The 23405-nt window shown below is 42.7% G+C and overlaps 1 protein-coding gene across 2 annotated transcripts in view; it reads right to left on the bottom strand.

The window, feature by feature from the left end:
• The window catches only part of lrmda (leucine rich melanocyte differentiation associated), a 138280-nt gene that overhangs the window by 50075 nt on the left and 64800 nt on the right, over window positions 1–23405 (bottom strand). Inside the window, exon 4 of one of the 2 annotated variants that reach the window (XM_076974769.1) lies at window positions 22439–23405. This exon is cut by the window's right edge and continues 196 nt beyond it. The exons of the other annotated variant lie outside the window; for it this stretch is intronic. Within the exon in view, the coding sequence (XP_076830884.1) occupies window positions 23355–23405 (51 nt within the window). The 3' untranslated portion in view covers window positions 22439–23354. Of the gene's footprint in view, window positions 1–22438 lie in introns of those variants that run through there. 2 annotated transcript variants of the gene reach the window in all.

Raw genomic sequence — 23405 nt, 5'->3', positions numbered from 1 at the left:
GACTCAGTGCCCAGAGGGGCACAACCGAACAGCCTTCCTGTCTGAGATCTACAACACAGATAATCATTTGCTCCAGTGATGGTTATAGTACTGTAATCAACAGATTCAAGGATTTGTTGGGTACAAAACTGAAGTAAATCTAATCAAACAAACTAAGAGAAAGCTAAAACACTATTTGATAAAACAATAAAACTATGTGATCCCTGAAGTACATTCAAAATTGGGATTCACAATTTTATGAGTGAAACGTCGGATAAAAGATATATATATTGATTAAAGCATTTAAGTTCTTTAAAGCGACAATTAATCACATCAATCTCCCATGTGCATCTTTTCTGGCTCTGACGTCAGTCAGCATTAAGTTTAATTATGCAGTGGCGTTAACCGAGAGAAATGTGCTCTCCGTTCTGCCAAATCACACGGGCCTGACACTTCACTCAATAGGGCCGTCAGGAACAATGCACCCAGTCCAATCGACCACCTCTCCCCACCAGGCCGGGTATCGTTTAGCCAAGAGTGATAATTAGATGCAGAATTTACTGAAAACTGTCAATGGCCGTGTCAATAGAGGGACTCTCAGCATCCATCATCCTGTGGATCAATGCCAATTTTCGTCTATGAATTCAAGAAAATGATAGCTTTCAAATAAATGGCCAGAGAGGAAACGTGAGACTCCTCGGGGAGGGATGAAACAGCTCAATTTCAGCCCCTCTCCGAGTCGCTGGATGACCGTCGCGCTCAGTGGAAAAGGTCACAGAACATTACGGGGCGGAGAATCTCCCAAACAAGATGTAGAACACAAGAGGGACGTGCCAGACCGGGTCAGGCTGGGCCGGGATGCAGCGGGGTCCCTGTATATCCCCACACTGACAGATTTAAGGGCAGGTGGGCAGGTGCTAGACTCAGCAAGAACTGAAGGTCAACGACACGGACTGAACATTAAAAATAAATGTAACTGTTGCGTGAGAAAGAGTAAATGAGTGGTGGGCGATGTTGGAGGTAATCTTCAGAGAGGCGTAAAGATCAGTGAGGCCGGGCTTTCAGCAAGAAAATGAGAAGCACTTAGCCAATAACGAGAGCCTAATGAGGATGCCTTTAACAGCAACCACTTTCACTCCAATTGGAAAAACATTTGTCTAACAGTAAAACTCTGATTAATGTATCATTTCTATTGTGAGTTTGGGTTTGGTATTAACTACATAAATCAGGATGAGGTTGGTGTAATAAGGTTCAAATCTGTGAAAATAACATACTAGTGCAGTTGAATGATAAAATGGAGTGGTGGTAAAAATAGTGCCCTATCCCATTAAAGCTATAGAGCTTTATGTGTGAGCATTTTATAGGTTTGGGGTGTGTATAGGTTTTGGCAGTGGAGACATACTACTTCATTTTGACCTGACAGGCCATTTAATACCACAAAATTACTAACCCCTTGCAGGGCAATTACTTTTCCAGTTACAAACATTTTCAAAGGTCTCTAAATGCAATATAAAACTTTAGAGTCTGGGTAAGTTAAAGTAAACAGTAAAGAAACACGCTGAACGCACACTTAAAAATAAAGCTAAGATGGCTGCAGATCACACTATAATGGCAGCAAAAACATTTCCCCTTTCTGTGTATCGTTAACCAAACTCGGACCAGGCTGACCCTGGTGGTGATGATATGAAGGAGCCGCTCTCTTCCCTCTGTATGGAGATATCTGAGAGGGAGGCAGAGGCTGGCATCACACTAAACTATCTTAAGTGTCGGGGCTCTTAATGGCGTGATGAGCAGACAGGGGTTTTTTTATGGCCTCAGTCTAGACTGGGCTGGACCCCGTGACAGGCGGGTAAATGTGAGGAGGCGAGGATTCATCAGGGGCCAGAGAGCTCGGAGCAGTCATATTTAATCCTCATGACGGCATCCTCCCCATCAGCTCTCCACTGACAGTAGCAAAAGAAAATGATTTGTGCAGATCAATCACTTGGCTCATTGGCGGCCAGTGGGGGCTGCTGCATGTTTAAAAGGGCCCGCTGACAGACGGTCTCCCGCTGCCTGATTAAAGGCTAGCAGTGTCTCGCTAACCTTTCATTTGAGGGATGATTGTCGCTGAGTGACAAATACTTCTCTGTTGCAGTTCAAGGCAAGGATATTGACATTCAGATCCACCAGGCGCTCTCAGGAACAGATGTCACTGTTGGCAAGGAGGCTTGACAGCAACAGCAGGTATGGCAGGACGGCGGGGGGGTCTGGCACGGGCGTGCCGTTGGCCCCTGGCACCGGTAAGGCTCACAACAAGTGCGTGCTTTTACATGGCGGGGCCAGCCCTCGCCCTTCCCTGTACCGCAATTACCATCAAACAACATCTGCCTGCGAGACCCGCGCTCGGCCCCACACTCACCTTCACCCGCCCTTCATTTTACACGCCTTAACCAGGGGGCGTGTCCACACGACCAGGCCCAAGGCACGCGAGAACACGCGTCCCCGCCTCCGTGGCCGGGGTGGGGGGGGGGGGGAGGCCAGCGCGGGTGCCGTGCCTAATGCTCTAATGTCATCTCTGCTGGCAGCCATGTAAAAGGGAAGTGGTGGTAACCGATAGGATATCAAAGTCAATACGCCTGTTGTGCTAAGATCATCCCTCAGTACCATCTAAGCTGCCAGCTCCCCGAAAGCCCAGCGGAGCCATCAGGCGCACGGCCGCCACGCAATCCGATACACGAGAGCAACTGGGGAAAAGAGAGAGAAAACGAGGGATGCAGACAGACAGAGAGATAGAGAGAGAGATTTAATGCAGCCTTTCAAACTCCGACAGGGAAGTAAAGAGTTCTGATGACAAAGAAATGAGAGGCAAATATTAACAATATTCATGTAACCTTTTGACCTTATGGAACTTGTGGTTAATAAAACACTGACTTAGGTCTTCATCCATAGTGGGACACATTTGGCCCATAATAGTAAATTAAGTGGTGGCTCAATGCATCACCAAGGGAAGAATGAAGGAACATACATAGTAAAGCTGTATTTTGGCAGATACATCACAGTATGGGCAAGACAAACGCTTAGCAGCTGTCAGTTACTGAAACTTCAGAACATCCAGTGTAAAGCCAAAAGATAAAGATAGATAATAGACCACAGCTGAATCCATCGATCCAACATTGGGTTGCAAATAGCAGTAAGCAAGCACTGCAGCTACTCATACACACAGCCTTACTCTGCACATAGTCGTAAAGTTCTTTTCCAACACGTACACATAGTCTTACTCTGCACATAGTTGTAAAGTTACAGGCTAACACATACACATAGCCTTACTCTGAACATAGCTGTAAAGTTACAGGCTAACACGTGTCCATAGCCTTATTCTTAACATAGCTGTAAAGGTACAAGCTAACGCGTACACATAGCCTTACTCTGAACATAGCTGTAAAGTTACAGGCTAACACGTACACATAGCCTTATTCTTAACATAGCTGTAAAGTTCCAGGCTAACACGTACACACAGCCTTATTCTTAACATAGCTGTGAAGTTACAGGCTAACACATACACATAGCCTTACTCTGAACATAGCTGTAAAGTTACAGGCTAACACGTGCCCATAGCCTTATTCTTAACATAGCTGTAAAGGTACAGGCTAACGCGTACACATAGCCTTACTCTGAACATAGCTGTAAAGTTACAGGCTAACACATGCCCATAGCCTTATTCTTAACATAGCTGTAAAGGTACAGGCTAACGCGTACACATAGCCTTACTCTGAACATAGCTGTAAAGTTACAGGCTAACAAGTACACACAGCCTTACTCTGAACATATCTGTAAAGGTACAGGCTAACACATACACATAGCCTTACTCTGAACATAGCTGTAAAGGTACAGGCTAACACGTACACACAGCCTTACTCTGAACATAGCTGTGAAGTTACAGGCTAACACATACACATAGCCTTACTCTGAACATAGCTGTAAAGTTACAGGCTAACACGTACACATAGCCTTATTCTTAACATAGCTGTAAAGTTCCAGGCTAACACGTACACACAGCCTTATTCTTAACATAGCTGTAAAGTTACAGGCTAACACGTACACATAGCCTTACTCTAAACATAGCTGTAAAGTTACAGGCTAACACGTGCCCATAGCCTTATTCTTAACATAGCTGTAAAGGTACAGGCTAACGCGTACACATAGCCTTACTCTGAACATAGCTGTAAAGTTACAGGCTAACAAGTACACACAGCCTTACTCTGAACATATCTGTAAAGGTACAGGCTAACACATACACATAGCCTTACTCTGAACATAGCTGTAAAGGTACAGGCTAACACATACACATAGCCTTACTCTGAACATAGCTGTAAAGTTACAGGCTAACACGTACACATAGCCTTATTCTTAACATAGCTGTAAAGTTCCAGGCTAACACGTACACATAGCCTTATTCTTAACATAGCTGTGAAGTTACAGGCTAACACATACACATAGCCTTACTCTGAACATAGCTGTAAAGTTACAGGCTAACACATGCCCATAGCCTTATTCTTAACATAGCTGTAAAGGTACAGGCTAACGCGTACACATAGCCTTACTCTGAACATAGCTGTAAAGTTACAGGCTAACACATGCCCATAGCCTTATTCTTAACATAGCTGTAAAGGTACAGGCTAACGCGTACACATAGCCTTACTCTGAACATAGCTGTAAAGTTACAGGCTAACAAGTACACACAGCCTTACTCTGAACATATCTGTAAAGGTACAGGCTAACACATACACATAGCCTTACTCTGAACATAGCTGTAAAGGTACAGGCTAACACACACACATAGCCTTACTCTGAACATAGCTGTAAAGGTACAGGCTAACACGTACACACAGCCTTACTCTGAACATAGCTGTGAACTTACAGGCTAACACATACACATAGCCTTACTCTGAACATAGCTGTAAAGGTACCGGCTAACACGTACACACAGCCTTACTCTGAACATAGCTGTAAAGGTACAGGCTAACACGTACACACAGCCTTACTCTGAACATAGCTGTGAAGTTACAGGCTAACACATACACATAGCCTTACTCTGAACATAGCTGTAAAGTTACAGGCTAACACGTACACATAGCCTTATTCTTAACATAGCTGTAAAGTTCCAGGCTAACACGTACACATAGCCTTATTCTTAACATAGCTGTGAAGTTACAGGCTAACACATACACATAGCCTTACTCTGAACATAGCTGTAAAGTTACAGGCTAACACATGCCCATAGCCTTATTCTTAACATAGCTGTAAAGGTACAGGCTAACGCGTACACATAGCCTTACTCTGAACATAGCTGTAAAGTTACAGGCTAACAAGTACACACAGCCTTACTCTGAACATATCTGTAAAGGTACAGGCTAACACATACACATAGCCTTACTCTGAACATAGCTGTAAAGGTACAGGCTAACACATACACATAGCCTTACTCTGAACATAGCTGTAAAGGTACAGGCTAACACGTACACACAGCCTTACTCTGAACATAGCTGTGAACTTACAGGCTAACACATACACATAGCCTTACTCTGAACATAGCTGTAAAGGTACCGGCTAACACGTACACACAGCCTTACTCTGAACATAGCTGTAAAGGTACAGGCTAACACGTACACACAGCCTTACTCTGAACATAGCTGTGAAGTTACAGGCTAACACATACACACAGCCTTACTCTGAACATAGCTGTGAAGTTACAGGCTAACACATACACATAGCCTTACTCTGAACATAGCTGTGAAGTTACAGGCTAACACATACACATAGCCTTACTCTGAACATAGCTGTGAAGTTACAGGCTAACACGTACACACAGCCTTACTCTGAACATAGCTGTGAAGTTACAGGCTAACACGTACACACAGCCTTACTCTGAACATAGCTGTAAAGGTACCGGCTAACACGTACACACAGCCTTACTCTGAACATAGCTGTAAAGGTACAGGCTAACACATACACATAGCCTTACTCTGAACATAGCTGTGAACTTACAGGCTAACACGTACACAGCCTTATTCTTAACATAGCTGTAAAGGTACAGGCTAACGCGTACACATAGCCTATACACATTATACACATAAGGCTACATTCATATTATCAACCTGAAGTGACTCCAACGTGTTGCCTTAATGTGACACAAATCTGATTACTTCATGTGCTGTCATAGATCAGACTCGTATCTGATTCATGACTATGCGATTTGAACGAGGGCAGATTGGATTTCATGCTGCTTTTTGCCTATATGCAGATGCTTAGTGCAGTCATGATCAAAGCAACAATAGAGCCAACAGCAGAGGCCACAAGAGCCGTGGAAGCAGCAAACGCCCTCTGACCTTCTGATTTCACCCGATCGTGTACAGCTGACAAGCCTTTTAACACCCCGTTTAGTACCACGAGTCATCTCACAAACATTTTTGTTGTTGGTGATGCGGGTGACATGAAATAACAATGTGCACGTGTGTGTCAATGTGCACGTGTGTCAATGTGCACGTGTGTGTGTGTCAATGTGCACGTGTGTGCTGCTTTGGTGACCAGATGTGTTCACATCACAGATACAGTACAACAATAACTAATGTGTACTGTCAAGCTAAGAAATTCAAATCTTAGGAAAAAATACCAAACTGAACAATACATGTAGGCTAGTGTTGAAGTAGCCTTACTCTAGACACAGCAGTACAATCTTACATATGCAGCCTCACTCTGTCTCTTTCTTTGCCTAAAGTAGCAGGCGCAGTAAAGTTTCCTCTGCGCAGTTCACAGCATGGTACGAAAGGCTTGCATACAAATACATGTTATGCCTCTAAACCATGAAATCCCATGCAATGTCTGGCATTTCTTGTGCACCATATTATCACGTATTTTCAGAGCCCAAGCTGAAGGCAGCTCCTGCGAGCTAAGTGCCCGGTGTACATGTCAGCTTTGTTCCTCTTTAGTACAGGCACTCAATTAACACTTTCAGGGGGAAAATAACACCTCCTTGACAAAAGCAAACCAGAGCACACCACAGCAGCCACACACCAGAGACAGGGGCCAGCTTAAAATGGTGCCTGTGCAGGAACGCTCTTACTGTGCCTCAAAGAAGTTTATGAACCGCACACATATTTGATTTGATGGCACATGGGTAGCGTGCACACACACACACGCACACACACACACACACACACACACACACACACACACACACACACACACACACACTGATTACAGTGCAGTACCCAACAGTCCACTTCCCATACACACAGTCTTCACCTGAAAAACAGAACACGAATTTGGATGATACCCAGAACGTCCAGATGTCCAGAATGCAGATGTCATGTTCATATAAGATTTTAAAACACTGAGTGTGGTAATTGTTGAAATAAATGCACATCATTCTGAGGGAGCTGGGGGGTGCGTGGGGGGGGGGGGGTGAACTCTTTCCAAGGAGCTTCAGTGGAATACGGCTTTTAGATGAGCCCTGCATTTGTGTGCAATTATCCCATCTTACTCCTAATTGAACACTTAAAGATGAAACACTCGCTTTTGTCTTCACCAGACAGGACTGGGTGAATATCACCGGTGACTCAAGCGTCTCTCCGGGGAGAACTTCCCTTTGTGCTACTCCATGGCTTGAGAGGAGACTGGGCCTCACCAAAAGCCTTCAACATCTCCAGCTAGTCCAGTAGGTGGTATGCAGCCTGTGTAATCCAAACAAAGGCAATGCTTACAGTTGTAAAGCAACCGTTTCCCAACAACAAAGAGCAACCGTAATCTCTGTTAATCAAATAGTTGCACACTGACTTTGATCCAGTGTTGCAAACTATATACGTCAGCCCACTTTCCAGAGGGTTATCCTACATAGAATTTCTTGCTGATGTTCAAGACAGGTATTTATAAACTTAGCACATGTTCAACATCACTGTGCAGTGATTTATCACTGCCTGTTGTACGTGTGTGCGCTGTGAAATGGTGGCATTAATGAGCTATGAGTGTCCCCTCTCAACAGAAAAACACGTCCCTGGTTAACTAAGACTGAACCATCAAGTTTAACAGGTCTTGTGAAGTGAAAGCACGTTGATAGGCAGCGAGGGGCGGGGCAAAGCGGAGCGGGGCGGCGTGAAGCCACTCCCACACTTGAGTAAACAAGGCTGTTTTGGAATATTTAACAAAGCCCTTTAAGAAACACACATACAAAAAACATAAAACAATTAAACACCTCCCAAATTCCAATGAACATACAAGATGTGCAACGTTTGGGATAAAATGTAAAGTTATACATACGCAGGATATACACCCACGCACACATGCACGATCCTCATTGCATTAAGAGTAATGACTGGCAGTCTTTCTGATGGAGAGTGCAGTCTGGCCGTGTTATCAGTGTCAGTCAGTGCAGCGAACAGACGGCTGCAGGTGTGTGTCTGCTGCTATCTGCCCTGCCTCAGTCCCCGAGAACCAGCACCTCCCGCACATCACATCACACAAAAACCACCTTGGGTGATAAAGGTACTTATAACCCTACATATATTTATGGATACCATTAAAAACAAAACCACTATAAAGAAAATAGCTGACTGTGGAATAAAAAGCCCGAAGGACCCAATTTCCTCCTGAAGCACCTGATGGACACACTGACAAGCAGATTGCTTTCCTGCACCAATTTTTGGAGCATGTGAAAAATGGGGCCGCATGCCGGTATGTGGTCCAAGATGACTCATAAATCTTCCTTTATCTCCTTCGTGGTGTTAGCAGAAAAGGATGAGTTGCTTTTTTTTCCATCTCATTCACATGTCTATCTGTCTGTTATCCATGCCCTTGAGCAAAGATTACTGATGCCCTGCCTTTGATATATGACACATCGCACACCGCAGCTTTTCATCCAGTGAATTAACCCAGAAAAAAATGCAAACCTGACTGCAGTCAGCCCCCAGGCTTTCTCACTGTTCTTTTGTGCCCCTGTCCCTACACCCCCCCCACCCCCCCCCCCCCCCCCCCCCCCCCCCCGATCCACCAAATATTGAACAGCCAGGGCAGAGAGCATTATGGGTAGCCGAGTTTGGTGGCAAATTGTTTATGTGACCTCTGCACATCTCTGCATTTTAGAATCTACTACATGTCACCCCCCGTGTCAGCCTCACAAAAAATTGTGCCTGTCGCTACTAGGGTGGCGTTTCTTTCACAGTTATTATTTCTTTATTTTCAGGGGGAGGAGTCAGAGAGGGTGTAGCCATGCAGGGAAGACGGTGCAGCCCAGCACAAATGTAAACAGCCCTCATAATAGTGTTAGACGACATAATACACATTAATTACATAATTACAATACAGTTATGAGAATTAAAATAAAATGTTTAATTATAAGTCCTATAGCTATTCAGACTAATAAAACCACATTTAACGTGTTTTCATTATCAAAGCTTACATAAGTTGCTCTTTTAAAATGGTTGTTAAATGGCACCAGAATTATATTAGCAACTGATTGTTTATATTGTTTATATTTTAAACAATAGTTTCAATTAATCCAATTCCAAGATGACAAATGGCACTGACCACTTCATTTTATTGAAAAAATGTATAAAATGATACATTAACCAATTACTAGAATGGCTCACGCGCCTGCACATTAGCCCTCCCTCAAGAACATGCCTTCATTAACCCACATCTAATCCCTATTTTATATTTAGAGGCTTAAATGAAACTAAATAAATTGCTTATAGCTCAGGCTAACTATGTGTGTATTAATACGGGGCGTAAGGCAATACAATGATCTACACATCATTATCAAAGTTAAAGTAGAAGTCATAAATAAAATATTAGGCCACTAGGGAAGTCTAAGGAAGTACAGCAAGCCATTACCATAATGGACCATCTTATGATCAGCTTCCTTAACACACAGTCCTTAACCCAAATAAATGTAGTCCTGGCCCAAGGAGAGCAGAGCCATTTACCAGACACAAAATGTTAATATTCTTCATCTTAAATTACAACCATGATACATCAGTTTCAAGAGACTCTCAGCGACCCATGTGCACAGAGAATTTAGTAGGGAAAGAAATTATTCCAATTTAAATACAAACTATTTATAGTGTAAGGTAGTTTTAAAAAGTGAAAAATCTCACAATTTCAGATTAGAGTGTGGTATATGCAAAGCTGATTTGCAAAAATCTGCAAATCAATAATAAGATCACTGATTTTAACAAGGTAGCAAAATAGTACATGACACAATACACTGATGCGTTATTATACAAGCAACCCAGAGGCTACAGACTGTAACACTACATGTGTAACACTACATGTGTAACACTACATGACACTGAGCAAGTGTCATGGAATTATCATCAAAAACAAAACAATTTTAAGTACATTTATCATTTGTGCTAAACGCTTAAGTTAATGCCCATACCAGCTAAATAGACAATCACCTACAAAACAATAATGTGGTAGTGTAACGCATTATCTCTGTGTGTCACTGTCAATCGAAAACACTAACACAGGAATGATGAATGATGGTAAATGTCATAATCTGACTTTGATGGTCATGACAAACACGACACATGGTGAAATCCTTCTTATGATTGGCCCCTGGAGAAAAGAGAATAGGATAAAAGTTGAATTTCCCTTGTCTGACAGAAAAGCCTGTTGACCCCCTCATTTCCAGCAGTACCAATCTGACAAACTCCATTGCAATAAAAGACATTGAATGTCTTTTGTGACGGAGCACAGGACAGACTGCCGTGAAAGTTTGCACATATAACCTTTTGTCTGGCCGGCCATCACATTCCAAAATCAATTCACTATCATCGTCTGTAGGACTGGCAGCTCAACAACTTATTACATTTGTTATATTGAGCCATCTGGTCAGGGTCATTTGCCTTTTTAATTTAGTTGTCTCACGCCCTCTAATTTGTCTCCCATTTACAAATGGTGTCGACTGGCACACCAAGCTGCACTCCGTCAGCTGCAGGAAATATATTTTCATACAAATATGCCAGCAGTCGGCAGCCATAAATTTGGCGGGCAGCGTTATTAATAGATAGTAACAGATGTTTACTGATTGTTGATTACCAGTCATGTTGACCAGAGAAATCTGTTCATAAATGGAATGGTATTTATTGTGAGGCCCAGAACGGTCCTCTCTCTCTCTCTCCCTGGCAGGACGGAGGACGCTGCCAGCTCACTGCAGCGAGGCACCGAGACAAAGTCGGCCAGTTTTCCCCTCTGAGGTACAGCAGCACATGTTCCACCGCTGAGAATGGCACACGCACGCAGAGGGCGGCGCGCCGCGGATTCATGGCACCGTTTTACGGCTTATTTGTGTCCCGCTCTCCGAGCGCGAGAGGAAACAACTGTTTGGCCGCAGACACCTCGTACGACAGCGCAAACGGTGGGGGAGTGAAGGCACGCCACTCGCTTGTCACTCAGCGTCAATGAACCGCGGGCCGCTGCTGCAATTAATCTTTGGGTTAGCAGGGTGGCGGAAGGCACCGTGGAGAGGGAGGGGCCCCCACAGGTCACGCCGCACCCAAACTCCGCCGCGCAAGGGCATTACTGTACGTGCGGCCGCCTACACGCGAACACACACCTGTTCCGTCACTCCATCACCCACACGGCCACTTTATGGTGGAAATCATAGCCGTCACATACTCGACTCATGTGATGACCTTAATCTCAAGTTCACTCAGACAGGTAATAAATAAGGAATATGGGGAAACTCTGGCCAAGTTATATTAACGTGGTAAAATGATCGCACGCGGCTAGGGCCCGAGACCTTCAGGCACAGAGCTGCTGCGTTCACACTTATGACTTTAACAAGGGACTCTTGTCATTTTAAAGTGGAGAGTGCTCGTTCTAAGGGGGACAAGCATGGAGAAAAACTACAAGACAGACACAAAGTCCAAAGAGCAGCGTTGAATCAGACGACCTCCTCAAAGAGTAATAATATCCGTGCACGAGCCTTATTTACAGTCCTATCAGTGCTGGACAACAACTTGCAAATACTGACAAGTTATAAAAGTTGAAGTGAGCTGTAAATAGCTCTGTCATTCCATCCGCAGTGTTATATTACTAGGACACATTTATCATACCAATGCAAAATCTTTATTCTTCCCAAAGGGCAATGAGGAACACAACAAATTAATCAAACGAACAAGCTGTGCTAATGCCGTAAATAGTAAAAGTGAGTTCTTGCGGAGATGGGGAGGGGAAACGGTATTGTTTTTCTATCACTGTAAGGGTTATGTCAGGCCCTGGGAACAGTTTGTATCCTCCAATAAATTTTTACAGTTGCTTCACCTGCCTGGTATCCTTCAGCCATTTCCTTCAGAAGCTGTCAAACACGCCAACTATAATATATGGCCCTTCCAATGAGAACAGCTGTAGCCGATCTCTCTACTGCCTCCTGTATCCTGTCCTGCATGAAATAATACATCAAGATTAATTGATTTCCTGTCACTCTCAGAGAAAAGAAAATTAATTTTCATGTATCTTTTCCCCTAACCCAGCATACGAATTTTGTACATGGCAAGTAATTTAAGTTTTTTAATTATTCATGAGAACAAAAAACATGATGAAGGAGGCTGCCGATGGCCCGAAGGCCGTGGTTCAGCCCTGTGTATGCATCCACACAACACCACCACGCCCCACGCTCACATTAATTATATATGTATGTACATACATCTTAGTTCAACAGCTATTTTTCTCAGAACGACCCAGGAGTCGAGGGTCAGCAGATAGCAGTTTGACTAATGTGACTGGAGTGGTTTGGTTATAGGCAAATACACACAGTGGAGACAATCTGGGGGGGCTCAAAGCAATCTGTTGTAAATCCTGTTTCTAAATGCACAGTTTAAATTGTGTGTCAATGATATTGGTATTAATCATCATATACTAAGACAATCTGCAGAGGAAATAAGGCACGACTTGGAAAGCACTAATTAAACTATGCTATTATCACTCCAATCAATCTGTAAACTTTCCAAAATAATAACGCTAAAACACATTCCTTGTGTACATTCGTTCGTTCAATTTAAAAAAACTGCAGCTTTCTTCACATATAAATAAATAACCATCACGATAACAAAAAGAGCATGTGGGGAAAGAAAGCACGAGCGTTCATGCTAATGCGGAACCACGCTAGGTGGACGTCTGAGAGACACAGCGTGTGGAGGGAAGATTGAGAAGCTCTCAGGGGTGCGTAAGCAAAATGCCACCGGCTGCATAAGCGAGCAGTTTTAAAAGTGCAGGGCCAAGTGGAGGATGCCATCTCCCTGCTGCCAAAGCCCTCAGAAGACCCGTCAGCCCGGCCAGCCGGAGATTGATGTGCAAGCCGCGCACTGTTCCTCGGCATTACGCGCAACATGACAACCATGATGAATGAGAGCCAATTATATTCAGGAATAGGCTGTTTTTTTTTTCTAATACGTTGCCACCAATCACCAGCATGAAGTCTGTTGGGGAGGGGCTTCCTTAAGAAGAAGAAGAAGGAAAAAAAAAGCACCCCATGAAAACTTAGCTGAAGTTCAGGCATAAGTAACCCGGAGGCAGCAGGCAGCCGTGTGTCCTTGTGGCGGGGCTGGAAACACACGCGCTCTAAAGGGAACGTCGTCCTTTGGAGCTCGAACTGATGAGCTATACTCAAACGGCAACATAAAAGTCCTTTTGACCCCTAGTTCTGTCAAGGACTGCGGTTAGCATAAAGCTAATTACAGAGTATGAGCAGTGCGTATTTTAATCTTTTTTAATGTTGTGAGTGTGGGACTAGTTAAATTGGTCTGTCTGGCAAGAGGCTCTAATTATTGTAAGAGAGCCTAATTAGCATCTAATGGAACACCAAAACAACTGTGACAAAAATTGCACTAATTCTCCAATAACAGTGTTCACAGTGTGCAATCAAGCTGCTTTGCAATACAATGAGAATTAATAGCGTCGCACCACAATGGTAAATCCTACAACTCCTGCTGAGAGCGTTAAATCATTTTTCACTGCACACAGATTGTTCCCATCAACAGCAATTCCCAGGAATCCGAATAACAATCCCCCCCATTAATATCATACAGCTCAAATTATGTGTAATTTCAAAATATGCTTCAGCAAATAATTAGCCAGATGACCCCAAGGATATGAATAAAGTCATTCTATCACAATTTAACAAATGAGATCTTTGAATAGGCCTTCAAGAGGCCCTGTTTCCTGGCATTAAATGTGATAATAGCCAAGCTTGGTCTACCGTTTATAGTGAAAGTATTATTCACAAAAGAGACTTTGACTTCTCTTTTATGCTTGCATAGTATATATTAGCCGTTATGCCAACTATTACTGTGTTCTGCAAAGGCATATGAACCTAGAACAATTTGAACAGAGAACTGAACAGAGTGGCAACTAATTTGTTCTGGACAAAAGCATTTGAAAATGCTCGGCTGACAGGACTACATTCCGTCTCTTATAACAGCCATTTGTGTCTTAGATATTTCACTTGAAATATCGTCCAATTTATTCACATTTTTCAAATTGTGTATGAATAACAAGGCAAATTTTGCTAGTGAAACTACCTGAAAACCAAGTAATATTGATGAAGACACTGAATAGGCAGTGAAATTATCTCCACACTCGTTCAGTGGATCGCAGGCCTTTAGAATCAATGAAACTATTTTATTTGGACTGTGATCAGGCCGAGCAGTGGGACTCTGTGGGGGCTTCTGTTGGGAGGGACGGGTTGGGGTCTCTGTTGGGAGAAAAGTATAGGGGTTGCTGTCTCTCAAGCAACTTGCAAGGAAAACTGCTGTGATTTTTAAAAATTCTTGTGTATTGGAGTATTATTCTCCACTTTTTTGGAGAGGCTTTTGTACAGAATTTTACCTCACAAATACTCTAAATAACCTTTATATGAGAAGCTAGCAAAAGACCTACGTAGCTACCTGTCTGCACACGAACCTGTTTTGTTTACTCATTTACCAGAGTGCTAAATCCCATTTGAACAGGGTGTTCCTGAGAGCTAGGAACCACTGAATGCCCACACAGTCCACAACACTAGGCTCTGAAGAACAGCTGTGAAAATCTAAATTTCCAGACAGGATCATCAAGCTACCTGAAGATTTGAACTTTTCTTTGGGGTCATCTCACATGCACAGCCACAGGCTGAAATCTGAATGTTAGAAACCCAGAAGGGTTTTGTCCTTGCATTGTATCGTGGCTTACCCTCAGACTTTGTGAATATAAAACACTTTTTTTGGGGGGTTGTTTTTGTTGTGGTGAAGTTTAGAGGATCCTTTAGCACCAAGGAACACCATGCCACAGACGTCTACTAAAGACTTCTACCTGACAAAGAAGGCCACAACTACATACTGAAACAGAAGACCTGTGAAATGTTTTGGCCTGGTGTATTTTGTGTAAGTCGAGTGTTTTGAGGCCTAAGTAATTAGAGTAATTACATCCTACCCAGTACTACCATGGCACAGTCTGAGTATAACGCGTGTCAGACCTTACAGCATGTGGCATGTGTAGATTAATGGGAAGATGTGTGTGTGTGTGTGTGTGTGTGTGTGTGTGTGTGTGTGTGTGTGTGTGTGGTGGGGGGGGTTATAGACCCTCCTTTGCCTCTTCAACACATGGCATTTACTGCACTCCACTGATAGATTATTTACTTTCATTGTCATCTGGAGTTAATGTTCCTTGTCTTAGTAACAAAAACAGTTTAGAAAGGCAACTTCCACAAGTCAAACTCTGCAGTTTCCCAGACTCGTCTCTGCTGTCTATCTCTATTGAAACACGCTCTATTTATTTAGGAAAACTTAAACAACTGCTGTTATGTCCACCCAGGGTTGGCACAGAGCAGAGAAGCAGATTCATCATTACTATACTCAGCATGAAGAGAGAGGAGAGGTAAAAAAAAACTGCTGTGGTTTAACAGATATGATTTAAGCCCAAAGGAGATAATGGGAATTTTAGACGTCAAAAGCTGAAGTAAATTCCCTTTATGTAAATATGCTAGGAAGGTTAATGCTTGCAGGCATTGCATAAACCATGGAGGAGGGAGAGAAGGAGAGAGACTCCAGCTGTATTCATGAGATCTAAAGGAGACTGGATGAAAACCATGTTTCTGCCGTTGTGCTGTGTTGTGCCTCTGTGATACTTTTGTGCCTGAAGAGATCAAGACATCCTGCTTGCTTGCTCATCTCTGGTTCACAACACACCACTTCATAACGAGTGCAGAATCCCAGTACGGCGTCCCAATTTGTGTTTGTTCTGAAATGGGTTTTCGCTTAGAAAATAATACTGATAAATAAATAACGAATTTCTGTACGTACGTCCCGCAGTGACTTAGCAGAAGGACCTTGGGGAGAGTGAACTATGGAGGAACCCTTCTCCATGGTGGAGACCTTGAGTGTCCACGCCAGCTACTGTACTATATATGAAGCAATGTAACTGAGGGCACTGGTGTGAATAATATTCACTTTGCTAGCAGAGCTGTAATCGTGAAGATTTATGATTCTCCACTATCTGGATCTCCTGGGGAATCACATAAAAGCTAGTCCACTACAGAACCAAGCAGTGGGTAAGAAGGCGTGGTCCAGACGGTGGCAGCCCGAATCCTAGACATCACGATCTTCAAGTTGCTCCAGTGTTCACTTAGAGCAAACTCAGACGGCTCTGTTGTAGATTATCTACCTGTGTAGATAATCAACAAAGTATAAGTACGCTTTAGTGAATACTGGTATAAAAATACACTTCGGTGAACATTAGTCTATAGCTACGTGGGCATTTATAGTTGCTTAAAGAAAGGTAGTGTTTGTAAAATGCATGTTTTAAACTCAAGATCAGAGCTGTCAGTATTATTACTGATTCTGGGCTTCAGAGCATTCTCTTCAACCTTAATGTAATATTTCTTAAAAGTCAGATTTGAACATAACTGACCACCAAATGACATCAACACTGCTTCTCCCCTAGTGGAGTGACTCAGAGCAGCAGCGCCAAACAAATACAGTTTCGCTTTGAAAACTGTTTTGCTAAAATGACAAAATTGCTTTAGCTGGAAATACATGATGGTTAATCTTGCTTAATGCACTCTGAAGTGATTATGGAATGATTTCGGGATCTGTTTAGTGTTCCTTTGTACCATTACCCTTGTAATTTCAAAGAAAAACTATGCCATCATCAAAATATGACCTCAAAATATAAAAGCTGGCTGCAATTTAAATAGGAAAAAAATGTATTTATATATATGTGCAAGATTTGTTGAATTTTTCATTTCATATCTAATCATAATATTTGGTTGCCTGGCAGTAGACACTGTGGTACAAAGAAATGTATTAATAAGGAATGAATACTTAATTATTCATTTGTCCAATAAACAAAACCAACTGTTAAACTAATTTGAATTCCATTTTGTTTTGTGTCTGAAGAAGAAAATGGCTGATGCTCTAATGGACAGTCGACATTACAAAGCCTCTCTATACTTGACATTAAGTCTGATTGTACTCGGGAGTCCTGTAAACTGTTGAAGCTTTTCTCATGAACACTGTCCATACTCTCACACATCATAAACAGACTCTGTCAGTCTGAGCCCCTGTATAAACCACCACAACATCCATCCTCTCCCTCTCTCTCTAGACATATAGAGGAGTCTTTGCATAATGTGTATGTGTATATAAATGTGAAGGGGGGGGGGGGGGGGGGGGGGGTATCATGTTTTTATCAGCCCTGCGTTTGTCATAAATCAAAGGGATATAGTCTGACAAATAACCCAATATCCAAGGTTAAGAAAACATGCGGAAAATAAATCAGCCCTGTGTCATGTTCAATTCATACAGCCGCATTAAGCTGCAATAACCATAACAGGAGCTAAATTGATATAAGAGCACTATACAATCAACTGTGCTCCTGGCAGAGAGACACACTCCTAAACAGAGACACAGAAATATCATATTCTAATATTCCACTGCCGTCAGACCACTAAATCACACAGTTCATTCATACAGATTGATATGGAGGAAACAAGTTCTACGCTTGCAGGAGTCACATAGGTACGACACACATTTACCATTAGGGTTGTTTCAGTTGCAACTGTCCACCATCTTGTTATGTAAATGTATAAGATCTTTGTTACTACGCACATAAATAGCCGTTTTAAATTAAATATGAACATTACTAAATGGGATAACAAAGGTATCAGGAATCTGATACACACAATTTAAGTTGGACCCAGAAAGACAATGTTTGTGGAGGGGAAACAATGTCTGTGTATGAATTACAGATAACACAACACTCATTTATGTTTGAGCAGGTGCATGCTAGGAGATACCATCTCCAAACCTCTGAATCAATGCAGAGTATTAACATTCCATTATTTAAAATCCTGTATTACAGTACTGTAGGATATACAGTTGTGATCAAATTTATTCAACCCCCAATGCTGCGAAGGGTTTTATGGAATTCAGTGCACATTTGTAATTGTGTTCATAATGAAATCTTACAAGGACTTGTTAAAGAACTAAATGCAACTAAGATAGCATCAATTTTTTTGGTCATAAAGTATTAAATGGCCTTTTTGTGATTTCTTCATTGACACAATTATTCAACCCCTTTACGACTACCACTCCTAAGAACAGAGGTTCATTCCAGTGTTTTCCATCAGGTATTGAAAACATCTGTGGATGTCAACGAGCAACAATCAAGCATGATAAGCACCAATTAGGCAGATTTAAAAGGACTGTGATACTCAGCTCCTTCTAGACATCTACTGGTGTGTTTCCAAGCATGGTGAAGGCAAGAGAATGGTCCCAGAACAAGAGAAGAGGTTATTGCTCTTCACAAGAATGGCAATGGATATAAAAAGATTGCGAAGTTGTTAAATATTCCAAGAGACACTATCGGAAGTATCATTCGCAAGTTCAAGTTAAAGGGCACAGTGGAAACGTTACCTGGTCGTGGCAGAAAGAAGATCCTGACCGCGACTGCTGTGCGCTACCTGAAGCGTAATGTGGAGAAAAATCCCCGCGTGACTGCTAAGGAACTGAAAAAAGACCTGTCAGATGTGGGCACTGAAGTTTCAGCTCAGACAATAAGGCGCGCACTGCATAACGAAGACCTCCATGCCAGAACGCCCAGACGCACCCCCTTGCTGACTCCAAAGAACAAGAAAAGTCGACTGCAGTATGCCAAAAGTCATGTGGACAAGCCACAAAGGTTTTGGGACAGTGTACTGTGGTCAGATGAAACTAAATTAGAACTGTTTGGGACAATGGACCAGCGCTATGTTTGGAGAAGGAAGAACCAGGCTTATGAACAAAAGAACACCTTGCCTACTGTGAAGCATGGCGGGGGGTCAATTATGCTTTGGGGCTGTTTTGCTTCTAATGGTACAGGAAAGCTTCAACGTGTGCAGGGTACCATGAATTCCCTTCAGTACCAGGAGATCTTGGAGGAAAATGTGATGGAGTCAGTCACAAACCTGCGGCTTGGGAGACGTTGGACCTTCCAACAGGACAATGATCCGAAGCACACATCCAAGTCCACTAGAGCATGGTTGAACATGAAAGGCTGGAACATTCTAGAGTGGCCATCACAATCACCAGACTTAAATCCAATTGAGAACCTCTGGTGGGACCTAAAGAAGGCAGTTGCAGTGCGCAAGCCTAAGAATGTGACTGAACTGGAGGCTTTTGCCCATGAAGAATGGGCTAAGATACCCATAGGTCGCTGCAAGACACTTGTGTCAAGCTATGCTTCACGCTTGAAAGCTGTCATAACTGGAAAAGGATGTTGTACTAAGTACTAAAAAATAATGTCACTAGGGGGTTGAATAAAACTGATAATGATGTGAGCACAGTAAAGACATTTGTGGTTATTCCATCATAAATATTATGTTATGTTTGTCTAATTTATAAGTGCCTCTTTGATATAATTGTAAATAAGATGACTGAAATGATCAAAATCAATGTCAAACTGGCCAAAACACTTTATTACAGTGGGGGTTGAATAAATTTGATCACAACTGTATAAACATATTGCATATATAACTGCAGTATACTTCAGTTGTATGTGAAGAGTAACACTGGCAAAAAATAGTAGTGTTTATTTATTGACAATTAACAAAATGCAAAGCTAATAAACAAAAGAAATCTAAAATCAATATCAGATGTGACCACCCTTTGAATTCAAAACACCATCAGTTCTTCTGTGCAACGTGCACACAGTTCTGCAGGAACTCAGCAGGAGCTTGATCCAAACATCTTGTTGATCTTCTGTGGATGGGCACATTCTTTTGTCTCTACATGTAATCCCAGACAGACTCAATCATACCAGGACTCCTTGTTCTTCTTTACACGGAAGATGTTTCTTAATGTCACGTGCTCCGTTTGTTGCTGGCCTGCTGCAGAGTAAATTCGGAGTCGGTCAGACAGCTCTCTGAAGGTGCTGCGTGATGGATCAGTATCTGTCTATTTTGTAGCACTGAGGACACCGTTAACCCTCACCAAATCCCCAAACGTGTGAAGATCCTGCACCATGCTTCTCCGGTGCCTGCAGACTCTCATTACTGTTCCACTCTACAGCTCCTCACCAAACAAACTGCCTTCTGTTATAGACAAATATTTCAAAATTTGACTTGTCACTCCAGAGCCCCTGCTGTCGTGTTCCTGCACCCCAGTTCCTGTCTTCGTGCATGGTTGAGTCACTTAACCTTGTTTCCATGGTGAAGGCTTTTTGGCCACAATTCTTCCATGAAGACCACTTCTGTCCAGATGTCTCTGAACAGTAGATGGTGTACTTGGGTCCCACTGGTTTCTGCCAGTTCTGAGCTGATAACACTGTTGGACATCTTCTGATTTTGAAGGGAATGATGTGTCTTTCATATGTTTCCTGGATACATTGTCCTCAATGTGGCCCGTTGCTTTGTGAGTCTTCATGACAGCTTGTGCAGCTCGTCTTGAAGCCCCAGTCTGCTTTGAAATCTTCGCCTGGGAGAGACATCGCTGTAGCATAACTGCCTTGTGTCCTGTTGCTGTGCTTAGTCTTAGTTCTGGTGCTGTGCTTAGTCTTATGCTGTGCTTAGTCTTAGTCTTAGTTCTGATGCTGTGCTGTGCTGTGCTGTGCTTGTCATGGTGTACGGTGATTTGAGACACGAAACTGTCTTCCACAACGTCACCTTGGCAGTAGTTTGGCTGTTTCTCTGCCACTTTTACGCCTCCTGCACAGCTGTTTCTCTTTCAGTTAATGACTGTGTTGCAACATACATATGAAAATGATCATTATCACCTGTTTGGTATAATTGGTTAAAAATACACCTGTCTCTAATCCTACATAATCCCTTTGTGCAAGTGTATCTTTAGGAACTGATGTGATTTTTAATGCAAAGGGTGGTCACGAAAGAATCATTTGATTTAGATTTCCCTTTTGTTAATTTTGTATTTTGTTAATTGACAAAAATACACTCTTCAATTTTTGAAAGCATTCTTACTTTTCAGCACACCTGCCTAAAACCTTTGCACAGTACCATATAAATTAAGATTATGTGCACATATAAATCTGTAATACATGTCTTATTGATGAAAATGTGCCTTTTTTGTGCTGAGGTTTAAAGAAATGCACTTGTACACACACACACGCAGACGCACACGCACACACACACACACACATACACACACACATACACACACACACACACAGTTGAAAAATTCGAGGCAGCTGGCCAGCATGCTTCTCAGCCTGTGCAGACACGAGCATTTATAACCTTAAAAATGACTTCTGGGTAGCAGGTATCCAATTATTTGTTACCCAGGAAGCTGTGCTAAATGGAGAGTCTCGATGATTTACTCGCAACCTCTCCTTTTATTAAAACACTTTGTCTTATTGTTTTATTGATTTACAATCCGTCCTACTTTTTTGGCATCTGAAAACAATCAAGCAGCAGAGCAGCAGAATGTTTGGACATTAATCGTTAAAAGACAGTGTTTTATTCCTGGCCAGGGGTTTGCGGCACCAGTTGCTATGCATTCTGGTAAAAGGGAATGATTTATGGCCCCGTCGCCATAACGATGAGGCAGAGTCATTAACATATCGACAGCGCCCAAGATGGATCATCAGCATTGATTATTTCATGGCCTGTTGATGTCCATTTGTTAAAAAGAGTGGAGAAAAGAGGGATAGGAAAAGAGAGGGAGGGAGGGAGGGGAGGAGAGGAGGGGAGTGCCTGCTACAGAAGGCTACTGCCTCAGCTTGTAGAACTGTATCTTGAACACACTACAGGAGAAAGTTGGCACAGGCTGACAGGCGTGGACACCCATCACCCAACAGTCACGTTTAAAAACCAATGGCTGACATCTCCTACCCAGTCTGCATTACTCTGTGGCTTTAGGAACAGGAACAAAAGAGAAGTTGATGTGAAGTCCCATCTTTATTTTTGTAATAAACACTTCAATATTTGTCGGTCACATTAACACATCAATCAGTTAGTGTTGTTGCAAGCAGGTTGTAATAGCATCTGTGATATATCTGACGCGTTTCACCCACCTCAGTATTACTGATGGGTACTGCCCTAATGGTCATTTTAATTTAATGTCTATTTTTAAACTGCAGTGTACCTTATGATGGCCATATTTTAAGAAAGCATTAGTTTAAAATAAGTGCACTTTAACTTCTGTAAGAATCCTAAAACAAAGCATACATTCTTTGAAAACTGGCATATTAGGATAAATCACAGCTTGTCACTGAAAATGAAAGGCTTGAGCTTGAGAAGGAATATATAAATAAGGCAAAAGGGACTTGGGTGCATGTTTGCGAGATTTCACAGCTAATCACACAGGAGAATGACTCGCTGTCTGTTTCTGGACCATCACTCGTTTGTCATCTCATGCTACTCACTGCCCCCGTCAAACTGCCTCGTCAAGGTCAGATGAAGGGAATGATCACACACACACACACACGCGCACACACCCACATACACACACACGGACTCATGCCAATTTATCAAAGGAACCTGTTTAAGACCCAGCAGGGGAGGAGTCCTTCATGGTACTGCGGTGACATTATGCTGTGATGGTCTTGTGTGCTCTGCTCCTTCAATACAATGATGGAGTTCCCACAGTGACGTTGCCTAATTGATGGGCCAATCAGTCATTATTGAATGGCAGGCACCTCAGTCCACCCCCTGATTGTCATTCCTTTGGCCGGCTGTCATCATGGTTTGCGAGCGGCAGTAACCTTGCCGTGAGAGAGTGTCACACGCCTTTCTAAATCACGGGCTCCGACACCCCACTGACGCATATTGACCATCTAATCTTTAGCAAGGAGCCGGTGAGCGACGCCGGGCCTCTTTTTAAGATCACCTTACATTTGTATCAATGCCTGTGTCAGTGGCATTGCCTTCCTGCTCATTGTGGGAGATGAGTTCTCCAATACACGTCTGCTGTGAGGACCACGTA

This window comes from Brachyhypopomus gauderio, chromosome 15, assembly GCF_052324685.1.
Source record: "Brachyhypopomus gauderio isolate BG-103 chromosome 15, BGAUD_0.2, whole genome shotgun sequence".
Lineage (NCBI taxonomy): Eukaryota > Metazoa > Chordata > Actinopteri > Gymnotiformes > Hypopomidae > Brachyhypopomus > Brachyhypopomus gauderio.
The sequence above is the reverse complement of the archived record's forward strand: the minus strand, read 5'-3'. Positions and strand labels throughout refer to the sequence as shown.